The 13,365-nt window shown below is 43.1% G+C and overlaps 1 protein-coding gene and 1 long non-coding RNA gene across 2 annotated transcripts; one reads left to right on the top strand and one right to left on the bottom strand.

Annotated features, from left to right (window-relative positions):
* Window positions 1–4,465: 4,465 nt before the first annotated feature.
* Window positions 4,466–5,915, bottom strand: LOC116098123. The gene is made up of 2 exons (XR_004121718.1): window positions 5,815–5,915; window positions 4,466–5,476 (listed from the first exon to the last, which is right to left on the bottom strand). It is a non-coding gene; the product is annotated as an uncharacterized LOC116098123 (long non-coding RNA).
* A 162-nt stretch (window positions 5,916–6,077) lies between these two features.
* Ggct (gamma-glutamylcyclotransferase) lies at window positions 6,078–12,475 on the top strand. Its single transcript, XM_031381981.1, has 4 exons — window positions 6,078–6,326; window positions 9,557–9,702; window positions 10,933–11,068; window positions 12,135–12,475. Exons 1-4 carry the CDS (start codon window positions 6,186–6,188, stop codon window positions 12,297–12,299), a joined length of 588 nt encoding a protein of 195 aa, XP_031237841.1. The 5' UTR covers window positions 6,078–6,185; the 3' UTR covers window positions 12,300–12,475.
* The last annotated feature ends 890 nt before the right edge of the window (window positions 12,476–13,365 follow it).

Raw genomic sequence — 13,365 nt, 5'->3', positions numbered from 1 at the left:
GGCCTAAGGCGCCTCCGGGCTGGCTGCTCCAGTCTCAGAACCTCACCCGAGAGACAACAGCGGATCCCCGCAGGATCATCTTTATCTCCGAATCCACCTATCTCCTCCACCAATTCCAAGTTGAGGCTGAATCGCAGACTCAGGTTCAGATGACTGGAGGGAAGTCAGATCCCTTTGATCTCACTTTCTTCCCCAGAAGAAAAACCAGATGACCAGAATGACCTCAGTGAGAGTGGACCAAGCCTGGAGTGCCAGCAGGTCATCCAGCAGGTCACATGAAAACGTTCCACAACAGTCCTTTTCTCCCTCTACCAGGGTAGCTTCACTCCCTCTACCCTGGTCCACGGTACCCTGCCAAGTAGTCAAAGCTGTCATGGGTGCGGGTTGGTGATAGAGCACTTTCGTAGCGTGTGCGAAGCTTGAACTCAACACTCAGCATCACAAAAGTGAAGACAAAGTTCTCTAACGTTTGTAATAGCTGCTGTGCCTCTAAACTCTTGACTCTCCCATCACCATCCAGAATCACTCAGGTGAAATAGAAGTCAGGTCATCATATCCATACCTAACACATACCACAAGTTTTTGTTTGTTTGTTTGGTTGGTTATTTTTAAAGACAGAGTCTTGAGGCTGGAGAGATGGCTCAAGAGTTAAGAGCACTTATTGCACTTGCAGAGGACCCCAGGTGATTTCCTAACTCCTACTCACAACCACCTGTAACTCTAGCTCCAGGGGATCTGACGCCTTCTTTTGGCCTCCAAAGATACTCACATCCACATGTACACGCACACGCGCGCGCGCGCACACACACACACACACACACACACACACACACTTGGAGATGTACACACATACATATTAAAAATAAATCTCTGAGCTTTGTCTACAGATCGAGTTTCAGGATAGCCAGGACTACAGAGAAAAACCTGTCCCAAAAAACAAACACCCAAGCAACAACAACAGCAAACCAAAATAAAACAAACAAACAAACAAACAAAAGACCCAAAACCTGATCATAATAATAGTGTGCAAAGTGAAAGAGTAAGCTGGCCTATTGATAAATGAAAATGAGTAAAATTAAATTTTTACTTATTTAAATTAAAATAGCAGAAAGAACCTGGCTGATGGTGGCCCATGTCTTTAATCCCCAGCACTCAGGAATGTCTATGATTTTAAGGCCAGTCTGGTCTACAGAGCAAGTTCCAGGACAGCCAGGGCTACACAGAGAAACCTTGTCTTGAAAAACCAAAATAAAATATAGAACAGAAAGATTCTTGCTTCTCCATAGTTTGTTTTTGTTGCCGTTAGTAAAGAAATGTATATATGGTTTTTGCTCTACTGTTAACTGTATAGTCCTCAGTTAGCTGGTCTCTGCTGCATAGGTGAGGTATCTCAAGGGAAGGGGTACTCTTGGGGAGTCTGACAGGGATGCTGGCCCTCATTCATTCACCTGCTCTGTCTGGGCACTTAAGTCATTTGCCCAGGTTGGATTAAATGTGTTCCTGGCAGCAGACAGTGCTCCATAGGCAGGAAAAGAAAAGAGGTCCCTGGTTAAACTACAAACCAGCCAGCTGAACATTGAGAACAAAGAACAGCAAGCCTCCTGCCAACGTCAGAGACCAGCCACACCTGGTAAGGCTGGCATCCAGAGCAGGTGAGCCAAGGTCACCAGCCAACCAATAGACTAAGGTTGGACAGAGTGGGGCTTCAATGTGTGACTCTCCCACTAGGGCAAGCAGTGGGTGGATACCTTTTCAGTGGGACAAAAGGCCATGCCCAACGAGTGTGGGTGCACCACTGGCCTGGCCCACAATATGCACCGAATTAAGCGATCTCAATAGAAGTTCCCTCAAACTTTCCTAAGACTTTGTCCAGGATCTGCCATAAGTCCTATAAAAGGCCCCATGCAGGCTGCACATCCATTCTTATTGTCCTTTGGGTCCCCTTCACTCACAAGTTTTCTCAGTTTTTCTTAATAATCTGCCTTTGCTTTGCTCTGCTTTGTCCGTGTCTTTATTCCTCACTGGCCGGAGATAAAGAACTCCAGGGCACCCGTCTCAGGTTGGCTTTTAGCACCATAAAGCTCATCTAGGCTGACAGAGGCCCTGTGCCTTTCAAAGACATGCATCAAATTTACATAGAATTAACTGATTCTCACAAAATGGAAACATGCTTTAAAAGATTTCTTACAAAGAACTGCATCAAAACTCTTACTAAAATTTAAGTACAAGAAAAAAAAAAGACATTTTTTAGGCTTCTAGTACAAACTCCTGTGGCTTACTTTGAAATGAAGATAATGGTGACCTCGTAAGACATGCCGAGGATGGCCAAACATGGAGCTTTTCCCTGGGGACTCTAGGCAATGAGAGTCTCCACTCTCTACAGTGCCTTGAAACTGGGCAATGTGCAAATATCACAATTTACATGATAGTTACAATAGTTTGTTTACTTTTCAGTGTGTAATTTGTGGTTGTTGCATATAGTATTTTATTTATTGATGTACTAATACATTTACATGTAATATTACCCTTATAATGTGACATAATGCTAGGTATGTCTTTACAGTATAGTCACATAGGTTAATAGATATAATTGTATTTGTGCATGCTCAAAAAAAAATTAATGACACAATCACAAAACCTTCAGATAACTAGATTAAAAGATGCACTCGGAAGACATCTGGCCTTGCTATTGTTATCATCAAGTGACTGAAGGCTAACACCGGTGTTGTGTAATATCTTTGATTATATCTGGAAGTGGTTATTAGTAAGCATTCTATCTAGAGCAGCAGGGCGTTGCAGGGTGGGCAGTCTTGGTGGCTGCACCTAGGCAGTGACTCAGGAGAAGGGTCCCACGCAGGAACCTGCTCCAGTTCTCACGTACTCCAGCCTGTGTGCCCACACTGGGACAGGGTTACATAACTTTCTGTGCAGGTTTTTCAGGGATAAATGAGTTAGTAAACAAAAGAATTCAGGCCATGGCCTCACAGTTAACAAGGGTTCGGTGAGTGTTAGCTAGTATTAACTTGGGTTTGGTTAAACTTGACAAAACAAATAGAAACCCCACAACAACTTGCTACCTACTGCCCCTTACTGGCCAATATTGCTTTGCACACCACATTCTCCATGGGATAGCTAAATAAATATTTGGAAAAAGCAAGACTTTCAGAGTTAAAGGAAAGTATAAATTTCACTTTAGAGTTTTTTTTTTCCCACAAAAAATAGTGTGGAGAATAATTAACTGCCATGACCGTAAGCCATCTGAAAGATGTATAGGAAGAGATAACTTTTAAGATAACTAAGTTGCTGCCTAAATCCCAGCATTTAGGATATTGAGGCAGGATGGGGAGTTCAAGGTCAGTCTACACAACACTGCAAAACTCTGCCTCAAATAAAAAAAACAAAACAAAACCCCAACCCTAAATAATGCATTATAACAAAACCCTAAATAACACATTTTACATAGTTACTAGCAGCTTTTAAAACAGAGCCTTTGGTCGTACTCTGAAGCAGAGGCCTGAGGAGATGAGGATAATGCAGAGAATGTGTGCTGGTGAGGAGCTCGGGCTCTGAGAGGACCAGCTGCATGTGCAGTCCTGCCTTGTGGTTGGGGCGAGAGGACGGCAGTCTCCTACTGCAGGCTACACAGCAAGTGCCCACTGAGGCACACTGGCGCCTCCTTCTATCTTTTCTTTTACTATTTTCCTCCCCCCTTAAGATGAATATGTTCAAATATAGAGAATAGAACAGTATAAAGAACGTCCACATACATATCACTTCCATTAGCATTTAGCTCTCTATTTTTCTGAGTACTTTTAAAATATAGTGAACAAGCGTGTCAGCCTAAATATGTCAGTGTACATGCTAAAACAAACCCATTTTCCTGCATAAGCCAAAACTATTACCCATTTAATAATGATTGTCTAATATCATCAAATGGTGTAATCCAAATTCAAGTTCAGTTGTCCCTAAAATATATTTCTATTTGAGTCGCCATATCAGAATCAATCAAGGACAAGCCATCTCATTTAGCCTTCATGTCTCATTTCTCTTAAACTAGAACAGCCCTCCCTCTGTCTTGTCTTTTATTTTTTTTAAAGATTTATTTATTACATGTAAGTACACTGTAGCTATCTTCAGATATTCCAGAAGATATCCCAGAAGGGCATCAGATCTCATTACGGATGGCTGTGAGCCATCATGTGGTTGCTGGGATTTGAACCCACGACCTTCAGTAGAGCGGTCAACACTCTTAACCACTGAGCCATCTCTCCAGCCCTGTCTTGTCTTTCTAAAAACATGTTTTTTACATTTATATGCTTACCTATTGTGTGTGTATATGTGGGTGCACGTAGAAGTCAGAGACACAGGAGCTGGGTCTTTCCTACCATATGGGTCCTGGAGATGTAACTGTCTGTCAGACTCGGTAGCAAATGCTTTACCTAATGATCCACTTAGATGGCCCCAGTCTTACCTTTTATTTTTAATCACAACAATGTACGAGATATGTTCAAGGCGTTCTTGAGTTCTCCATTGTTTTCTTCTACTGCCATTTGTTCTTATATGTGAATGGTTTCTGGAACAGGGTGATATAAAGGGCTTCTTTTTGAGGCTAAAGACCTTTGTAAATTGTAGTTCACAGATGTGGGGGTTTCTTCATATTGTTATTATTGTTGTTGTTGTTGTTGTTTAAACAGGGTTTCTCTGTTTAACAGTCCTGGCCATCCTGGAACTCACTCTGTAGGCCAGGCTGGCCTTGAACTCACAGAGATCTGCCTGCCTCTGCCTCCCGAGTCCATAATGCCCAGATTCATGTTGCTTCCTAGCAGAAGACTATGTCAGGCTAGTCTTTTTTTATTGGTGACCAGATTGACTGGCCATCAGGTGAGAGAGGTCAGGTTTCCCAAATGAACATTGGACAGTCCCCCTGTCCAATGACTAACAGTGAGCCTTAGAGGATAACTGATATCCTATAAACATTCCCTGTGGCCTGATGTTCCTGACAGGGAGTTTGGTTGCATCAGAGATGGATGTTCTAATCCCAGTACCCCCATTTCCTGCATTTAGACAGTATGCATTTTTTTTAAACAGATAATTGCTTCTTCATCGCCTAATGCTATTTGGTTTTCAAAAAATACAGCTAGTACTAGAAAGGTAGAATACTCATTTTCTTAAATAACTACTTTATAAAAGTGTATCAGAAGTATTCACCACTGATGGAGTGGCAATGTGGTTCTCTTCTCTGTTTTAATTTGTTTACTTCCTGAAGGGAATGACATAAATTTAGTGATCATTTTATAATTTCTAGTTGTTCTGCTCCTCAAGTTGTTCTCACTTTGTCTAGTGAGAACAACTCACTCCTTCCTAAAAGACCTTGTTCATCTTGAGATTCTCCTTTTCTGGATCATTGTTCTTCCAAGAGGTATTTTTCATTCCCAGCTTTGACCAAATTGAGTCATTTCTCCAGGAATCCTGACACCTGTCAGTGTGGAGTTGAATTTAGATTAATAAAGAGGGCCAATGGCAGTCATTGCTCTAGACCTTCAGTCTGAGCTCCTACATTCATCTCAAGAGCAACAACATGGAGGTTTTGTGTCGTTCTATTTTAAAAAAGAGGAAATAGATTACAATGATGAACAGAGTTAACTGGTTAGCAAATACCACGTCGGGATTTGAATGTGGGAGAAAGGCTACTCTGGCATCCAGAAAGGCAACTTCAGGTAGTGATCCTAAGAAAACCTATAGGATCAACCTTCCCATTCCAGGAAGGCTGAGGCAGGAGGACTGCCATAAGTTCCAGGCTAGGCCTTGTCTCACCTGTACCAGGCGCGGAGCCTACCGCACCATTGGTTGACCAGGGCCATCGCAGCCAGGCGGGGAAAACGCAGTCGCCTGTAGCCGCTCTTGGGCTGTCCGTTAGATCCGCCAATCAGCGGCGCCTCAGGCAGGGGACTGGACATCCGAGGGATGCACCCAATAGAAAAGCGACGCTAGGGGGCGGGAGGAGGTGTAGACGGGCCAATCCTGGTAGTTGGCCCACGCCAGCAAGCCGGCAGCCAATCCGCAGTGCGCTCTCTCTGCAACTCCGCCCGCTGCTCTTCACTCCCGCGTGGGTGGCGGCGCGCTGCTCTTTTTAGCAGCGCTAGCCCGGCTTCTGTACTTGACGCTGCTGGCGTGGACAAGTGGACATGGCGAGCTCCGACTGTGAGGACCATGCGGGCCAGGAGGGGGAGACGTTCCTGTACTTCGCCTACGGCAGCAATCTGCTGACCGAGAGAATCCACCTGCGAAACCCCTCCGCCGTGTTCTGCTGCGTGGCGCGCCTGCAGGTCAGTGCCGTTGTACCCGCGACCGGGAGAGCGGGCTAGCTGCGACCCCTGCCGGGAACCTCAGGCTACCTTCGGAGTTCACAACCCTCCACTGGCTGCCCTTTTCCACCGATTTCGAGCATCCTGTAAGATGCCTTTAATAGGTGCTTCTGAGTCGAGAACTAGCTGCTTTCTGTCCTGTGCATACCTTATCTATCCCACAGTTCTGTGAAATTCTGCCTATCTGTCTTTTCCTTCTGATCTGAGCGATCCTGGCCTTGAGACCTGGATCAGGACCTTGAACTGTGTCTTCAATAGTGACAGCAGTGTTCCCTCAGTAACTAACTGTGATAAAGTGTTGCGCTTGACCATAGTTCACTTCCTCCTTAATACATGTTTTTCTGGCACTCAGTGCTGGAGTTACAAGGATGACTGAGCAGCCTAGCTACCCGGAGGACCTTTCTGGTGTACAATCTGATTGTGTGCAGGGCCCTTGATAACTTTAGCCGACTTTGCTAACCTTTGTCAATTCTTGATTTCAGGCAACAGAAACCGGCTGACTTAAGGAGATTGGGAAGGGAATCGGATATTGGAAGGCTGTTAGAGAGTTCATAGATTCTTGAAAGACTGGAGTACAGGGCTGAGTAAACAGACAGGCCTGGTGTGTGTGTACCCTTACAGGAGAGGACCAGCCCAGACCTGGAAACTGGCTGCACCTTTCCTCAACTAGTAAACACAATATGGAACTGGCCCCTGTCTGCTGCTTTGCCACCGCTCTGCAATTCCTGAAACCCAGAGTGGAGTCCCTAATGATCTTAAATACCAGGTCTAATTGAGAGTCCCTGCGGGGTGCCCTGATTGGCTAAATCTCACCACGAATCCATGTCCTTACTTAGCAAGCAAGATGATCTGATAACCAGCTCCTAGCCTTTTGAGTTTTAAAAGTGGGAGTCATGCTCTGTGCTCTAAAACTCATACGAGTGTAGGGAGAGAGTTCAAGTACGTGAGGTACAGGAAAGAAATAACACATAAATGATAAATTGTAGCTGTGGTTAGCTTTAAAAGAGGACATGCAGGTGCAACAGAATGTATGTATGACCAGAGGACCCGACCTAGGTGCTCAGTCAAGCCCTCCTGGATATAACTTTTAAGCTGAGACCTGAGTGGAGATGAGGAGAGCAAAATCTCTCAGCAAGGATAGCTTGTTCAGAAGAAGTGGTTGGAGTTTACAGGAGGATGTGGCGTGAGGGCTGGAAAGATAAGAAAGTGTCACATCCTAACATGACCACAGAGGACGTCGTCGGACAGTCTCTTGCAGGCTGTGAATGGAGCGTCTTACAGGATGAAAGCAGATGATGAGATTTATGCCTTTGAAAGCTCATTCTGGTTACTATGTAAAATAGGACAAGTTTTTGGAAGCCCAGTTGAGATTTTGCCACATTCATGTCAGAGATAAAGCCACCATGATCTAATAGGGTGGTGCCAGGGAAGGTAGAGTAATAGCCAGAAGATAACATCATGGAGACTTGATGAGTGTGTGTGTGAAGGGAAGGTATATGAAATATGACTCAAGTTTATGAACAGCCAAGTAGGTGATGGTGATAATGTTCACAGAGGAGAATCAAGTTTAGAGGTAAAAATTATAAACTAGCTTTGTACAAAATCAAGTTTAAGGTGCTTTCTAGACAACCACATGAACATGTGTGAACATTTGCTAGGCCCTTACTCTGTGCTGGTCCCAGTTCTAAGTGCTTTTGAGCTTTGGAATAGAGATGTGGAAGCATTCGATGGTATTAGAAGCTGCTGGAGGTAGTGGGGCTGTCCTGGGCACATGGCTAAGTTCCAAAAAGGCCTAAGCTGAATCCCAGGAAACCCTGACATTTCAAGATGGAGAGTAGGGGGGAGTTGGCAAAGAGGTGAGAAGATCAGGTCAGCCCTAAATCAGAAGAAAGAGCTGATCTGGAGAGGTAGCTACGTGTGTCACACACAAGCATTGAGCCATGGAACCAGGCAGGGAATGGCACTGCCTGCTGCCTTTAGCACCAGGCTGCCAGTCTCTGGTGTGGTTTGTAGCTTTGATCAGATCTACTGATACTGGAATATCCAGTTTGCTGCGTGAAGGGCCTCGTCATGTGGACCAGTGCTTTCCCTGAGGTATCAACCAAGGTTTCTGAGCAAACATAGGTGACAGGGACATCAACCAGAAGGGACTGACATCACTGTCATCTAGCCCAGCCTTTTGTATTTTGCGGCCGAGGATACTAAGCCCTGGAGAGATGGGATAGACCACACAAGGCAAGTTCCCTCGGCCCTGATTGCCTCTCAGTAATGGCAGAAGCTACATTAGAAAGGCGTCTCTGTTGCCTGTTAGTTATGAGATCTTAGGGAGGAAGAGGCTTAAGCTTTCTGAGCTGTAGATTCTTCTGTTGTCAGTTGAGCAAAACATTGGTCTGTGTAAAGTAATAGCTAGTGGGTATAGCATACAATAAATATTCAGTAAGTATTAGCTGCTCTTAGGTTACTGGAAATAAATTGGTACAGTTCATGAAGATTAATGCTCACACACATGCCAGCTCCCTTAGGGCAAATGCAGTGATTTGCAGGTAAGATACTATACCGACATAAAAGTATATCATAACCCCTGTATGACTATCATCCAGCAAGTCTAAGTAAAATATACATGTGCATTTAAGTAGACTGAGATGTCATTTGAAAAAAAGGAAAAAGAAAAAAAAAGCTAAAGTTATTGTGTGGTATATTGGGATTTAGGGATTTCTTTTTAAGGTTTTTTGATTTTTTTTTAATGTTTAGATACTTGTATGTTTAAAATAAGCTTTTTTTTTAAGATTTACTTTATACACATATATGTGCTCTATCTGCATGTATAACCATATGCCAAAAGACGGCATCAGACCCCATTACAGATGGTTGTGAGCCACCATATGGTTGCTGGGAATTGAACTCAGGATCTCTGGAAGAGCAGCCAGTGCTCTTAACTACTGAGATGTCTCTCAATCCCCAAGCTTCATTTTTTTTTTTTTTTTTTAAAGGAAAGTAAGAAAGAATCTATTGTTTTTTAGATTTGGGTCTTGATCTTTTTAATCTGTATTTTCCACAGCTTTGTACACACAGAAACAAAAGTTTGTTGAATGTTTTACTTGCATGGAGGCCAACGCAAATCATTTGTATTTTGAAGAAGGAAATTCATGCCCAAATAAATATTGATCATATCGCTTTGGTTTCCTTTGCAGGACTTTAAGCTCGACTTCGGCAATTTCCAAGGCAAAATGAGTGAGAGGTGGCATGGAGGTATAGCTACCATTTTTCAAAGTCCTGGCGATGAAGTGTGGGGAGTAGTATGGAAAATGAACAAAAGCAATTTAAGTTCTCTGGATGAGTAGGTGGCTTCTAATTATCAGTTACAATAATGAGTAACGCAAAGCTTGCTGTATGGATGTGCTTCTGTGGATACCCTGTAGATAGACTCTTTATTCTTCAGAGTCAGTACAGTAGTTAGAATCCATTTTACTACCAGATCCAGAAGGAGAGGGTCACACTTACTGATTGGATGGGAGTGGTACTTCTCTCTCTTAGGTAAGAAGTGAAAGCCCTTATTTTTTAGTTCTGTTTGTCCCTTACTAAAAATTATCTTTCTGGTTTCATATTGCAAAAGGTTATGAAACTTTTAATTGTCAAAAAATGATCTTGAAAGTGAATTGGTTAAAATTCTTTGAGGTTGCAGTTGAAGAAGTAATAATAAAGACATTGAACAGCACAGTAGAATTAAAATTCTCAAGAGTTGTGCGACAGCGTGGCTGACGTCTTGCTGTCAAGTCATGGACTCTTGTTCGGTATTCTAGGGAGTGCTGCTTCAGGGGCACAAAGGTAAAAGTGAGCCTACCAGAGTGTGTTTTTAGACAGTAAAAATAGATGGAGGACAGCTGGAAGTGTGCCAAATGAAACTCCTCTGTGTTCAGAGTACTGCTTCAACCTCTGAGCACATCAAAATCTATAGATGTTAAGTCCCTTTTGTAATTTGACATGATACTTGCACGTGGCCTGCCTATACCGACCTTTAATGCTCTTACTGTCTCTTGGTTACTTCACTACCTAATACAGTATCACTGTATTTTACTGTAACCGCTTTCCTTTTAAGGGAATAACGACCAGTAAAAACGATCCATATTTATTTAGTTCAGACCTAAGAAAATATTTTCAATCCAAAGTAGGTTGAATACGTGGATCCAAAAGCCAGCTGTGATATTAAAATGCTAAGTATGCTAGGTATGGTACACCCCAAAACAAGGTGGGGCATACCTTTAATCACAGCACTCAGGAGACAGAAGCAGGTAGATTTGTATGTTCAAGCCCAACCTGCTCCACATAGTGAGTTCCAGACCGGACTGGGCTACATAGTGAAACCCTATTTTAAAAAAAAGTTTAAAACATGCTGAGTGTACTTTTGACATGGTGACACATATACATTCTGCATGCCCTAACACATAGCAAGCAAACATGCACATGTAGAGAAATAGTTAATCTTGTACTTCAACCTGAGTAAAACCTCTTACCTCAGAGCCATTCTCCTAGGTCCTGTGTAGCTAAAATAGGGTTTGTTTGGTTTCAGGCAAGAAGGAGTTAAAAGTGGAGTATATGTGGTAATAGAAATTAAAGTTTCAACTCAAGAAGGGAAGGAAATAACCTGCCGAAGTTACCTGATGACAAATTATGAGAGAGCGCCTCCATCACCACAGTATAAGAAGGTGAGCTGCCTGGACTGTACTAAATCATTGAGCTAAATTAGAGCATTTTGGTTTTAGAAAGCTTTGAAGAATTTAAAACTCCACATCAACATTTTACTCAAAATGTTTTAAATAAGAAAAGTATATTTTAATAGATTTATGACATCTATTTTTTTTACAAAGATTTATTTATTTATTATATGTAAGTACACTGTAGCTGTCTTCAGACACACCAGAAGAGGGCATCAGATCTCATTATTGGTGGTTGTGAGCCACCATGTGGTTGCTGGGACTTGAACTCATGACCTTCTGAAGAACAGTCGATGCTCTTCCCCGCTGAGCCATCTCACCAGCCCTATGACATCTATTATATATAGTAGTCTATACATATACTTTTGTAGTTTTTTTTATTCAGCAGTATCTCCTAGAACATTTATTTTGGGGGGGAGAGGGATTATATTTTCTGCTGCTGAAGTATTTTTTTTTTTTCCCTAAATGGAAAGTCACAGAATCCACCCTCCACACACAAGACCCAAGAGGGATGCTAGGCCCAACACCCCATGGTGCTTTGCGTGGCCTGTGGGGTTACACAGGTGCTGAGTATCTGACCGCTAGGGTCTTGGGAATCAACAGAACAGTTGTCCCTTGTCCTCTATGTCTCAGCCAAGCAGAGACAGACAGTGCCACTGACGGCTGCTCCCTGTGACGTCTGCTCCCTGACGCCTGCTCCCTGCAAGCTTTGTCTGGTTCTAAACTGAATTTCATTTTTATTTTTTAAGAGTGTGGTTTTTCTTAAAACAGCGTGTGAACTCCATACTGTAACAATACATTTTGTCTTTTGAAGCACCTTAAATCATGCTTGTTGAGTAGAACTGATTCTCTGGTAATGCTTCAGGCTCCTCAGGAAATCCCTTTCTGTAGCCACACTCGGAATGAGGAACCCTGGCTTTGCCTGGGACTTGTTTTAAAATGTATTCTTTAGTCAATCTAAAGCCAGTTTCGTGGATCTTGACAGTACATGCAAAGCTATGGTGCTACACTAAATCACACTTCTGACTAAGGATTTCCCTATTTTAACCATTTCTAGGTAATCTGCCTGGGTGCGAAAGAAAATGGTTTGCCACAGGAATATCAAGAGAAGTTAAAAGGGATAGAATCAAATGACTATAAAGGAAAGATCTCAGACGAAATGGAAGACATTATCAAAAAGGGAGAGTCAAAACTGTCATACTCTGAAGATATTTGCACTTAGTATGAAGTGTTTTTAATGATTGCGAGCAGATGTCTGGACCTTCTTGGTTTTGACCTATTGATTTTCAACAGCGCTGTGAAGGGCTTCTCACTAAGGTGATTCTTTATTTCCAACTGTAACGAAGAACTGGAATGGGGATAGCGGTTAGACCATTAAAAGGGGCAAGTGGTGATGACTGTGGGTTCTCCTGTGGACACTGCTATAGCCCCCCACTGTGTGGGAGACCTCGGCAGAGGGTCGGTCTGCAGCCCGGCAGCTCACTGCTGCACTTGGTCTGCTTTCTGCTTGTATCCGGTCAGCTTGTAAGAAGTAAGCAAAATATAGAGATTAGGTTGGAAGGTACAAAGATGATAGACTGTCCTTTAAAGGGCGACTGCTTTCATGGCTCTGAGAGGTTTCCCAGCAAGAGCCCCACCTCACTGTGCTCCGCTCAGATCACACAGAGCAGCCTCAGCTCATAGAGTCTGTGTTAAGTGGTATTGTGGACTCTGGAGCCAAGCTGGCCTTGAACCTGTGACCAGCTTGCCTCAGCTTCTCGTGTAGCTGGGACTACAGTCCTGTGCTATTGGGCCTAGCTGAGCCTCCCACTGTCCAGTTGTGGGACAAGCTTCTCTGGTTCACTGGACCTTAGTTGCTTCACCTGTATAAATAAGGAAAATCAAAAAACCTGAATTTGAAGATTTCATGAGTAAACATGTGGTAAGCTTAGGACACAGCTTGGCTCTTAGTAAGTATTAGCAATCATTATCAAGTAATAGAGTTTTGGGTTTCTTTGTCTTTTGAGACTTAAGCCTTTTCCGTAGTCCAGGACGGACTTGCATTCAGGATTGTCTTGCCTCCCAGCCGTCCTACATCTAGTTATATATGTGTGTCATCATGTGAGACAGGGGATTCCTTCTTGTTAATTATATATTTGGGCCCTTTAACAAACAATACAACGCTTGAAAAAAAAATAATTATAATTAGGTCCTAGATTGCAGAAAAACAACAGAAATGTCCAAAGTGTGCCAGTCCCTGGGCCAGAAAAAAAGAGGTGGATTGTGAGCCAAGAACAATGCTGAGAAGA

This window comes from Mastomys coucha, unplaced genomic scaffold (assembly GCF_008632895.1).
Source record: "Mastomys coucha isolate ucsf_1 unplaced genomic scaffold, UCSF_Mcou_1 pScaffold20, whole genome shotgun sequence".
In the NCBI taxonomy this organism is placed as follows: Eukaryota; Metazoa; Chordata; class Mammalia; order Rodentia; family Muridae; genus Mastomys; species Mastomys coucha.
This window is presented reverse-complemented; position numbering and strand designations above follow the sequence as displayed.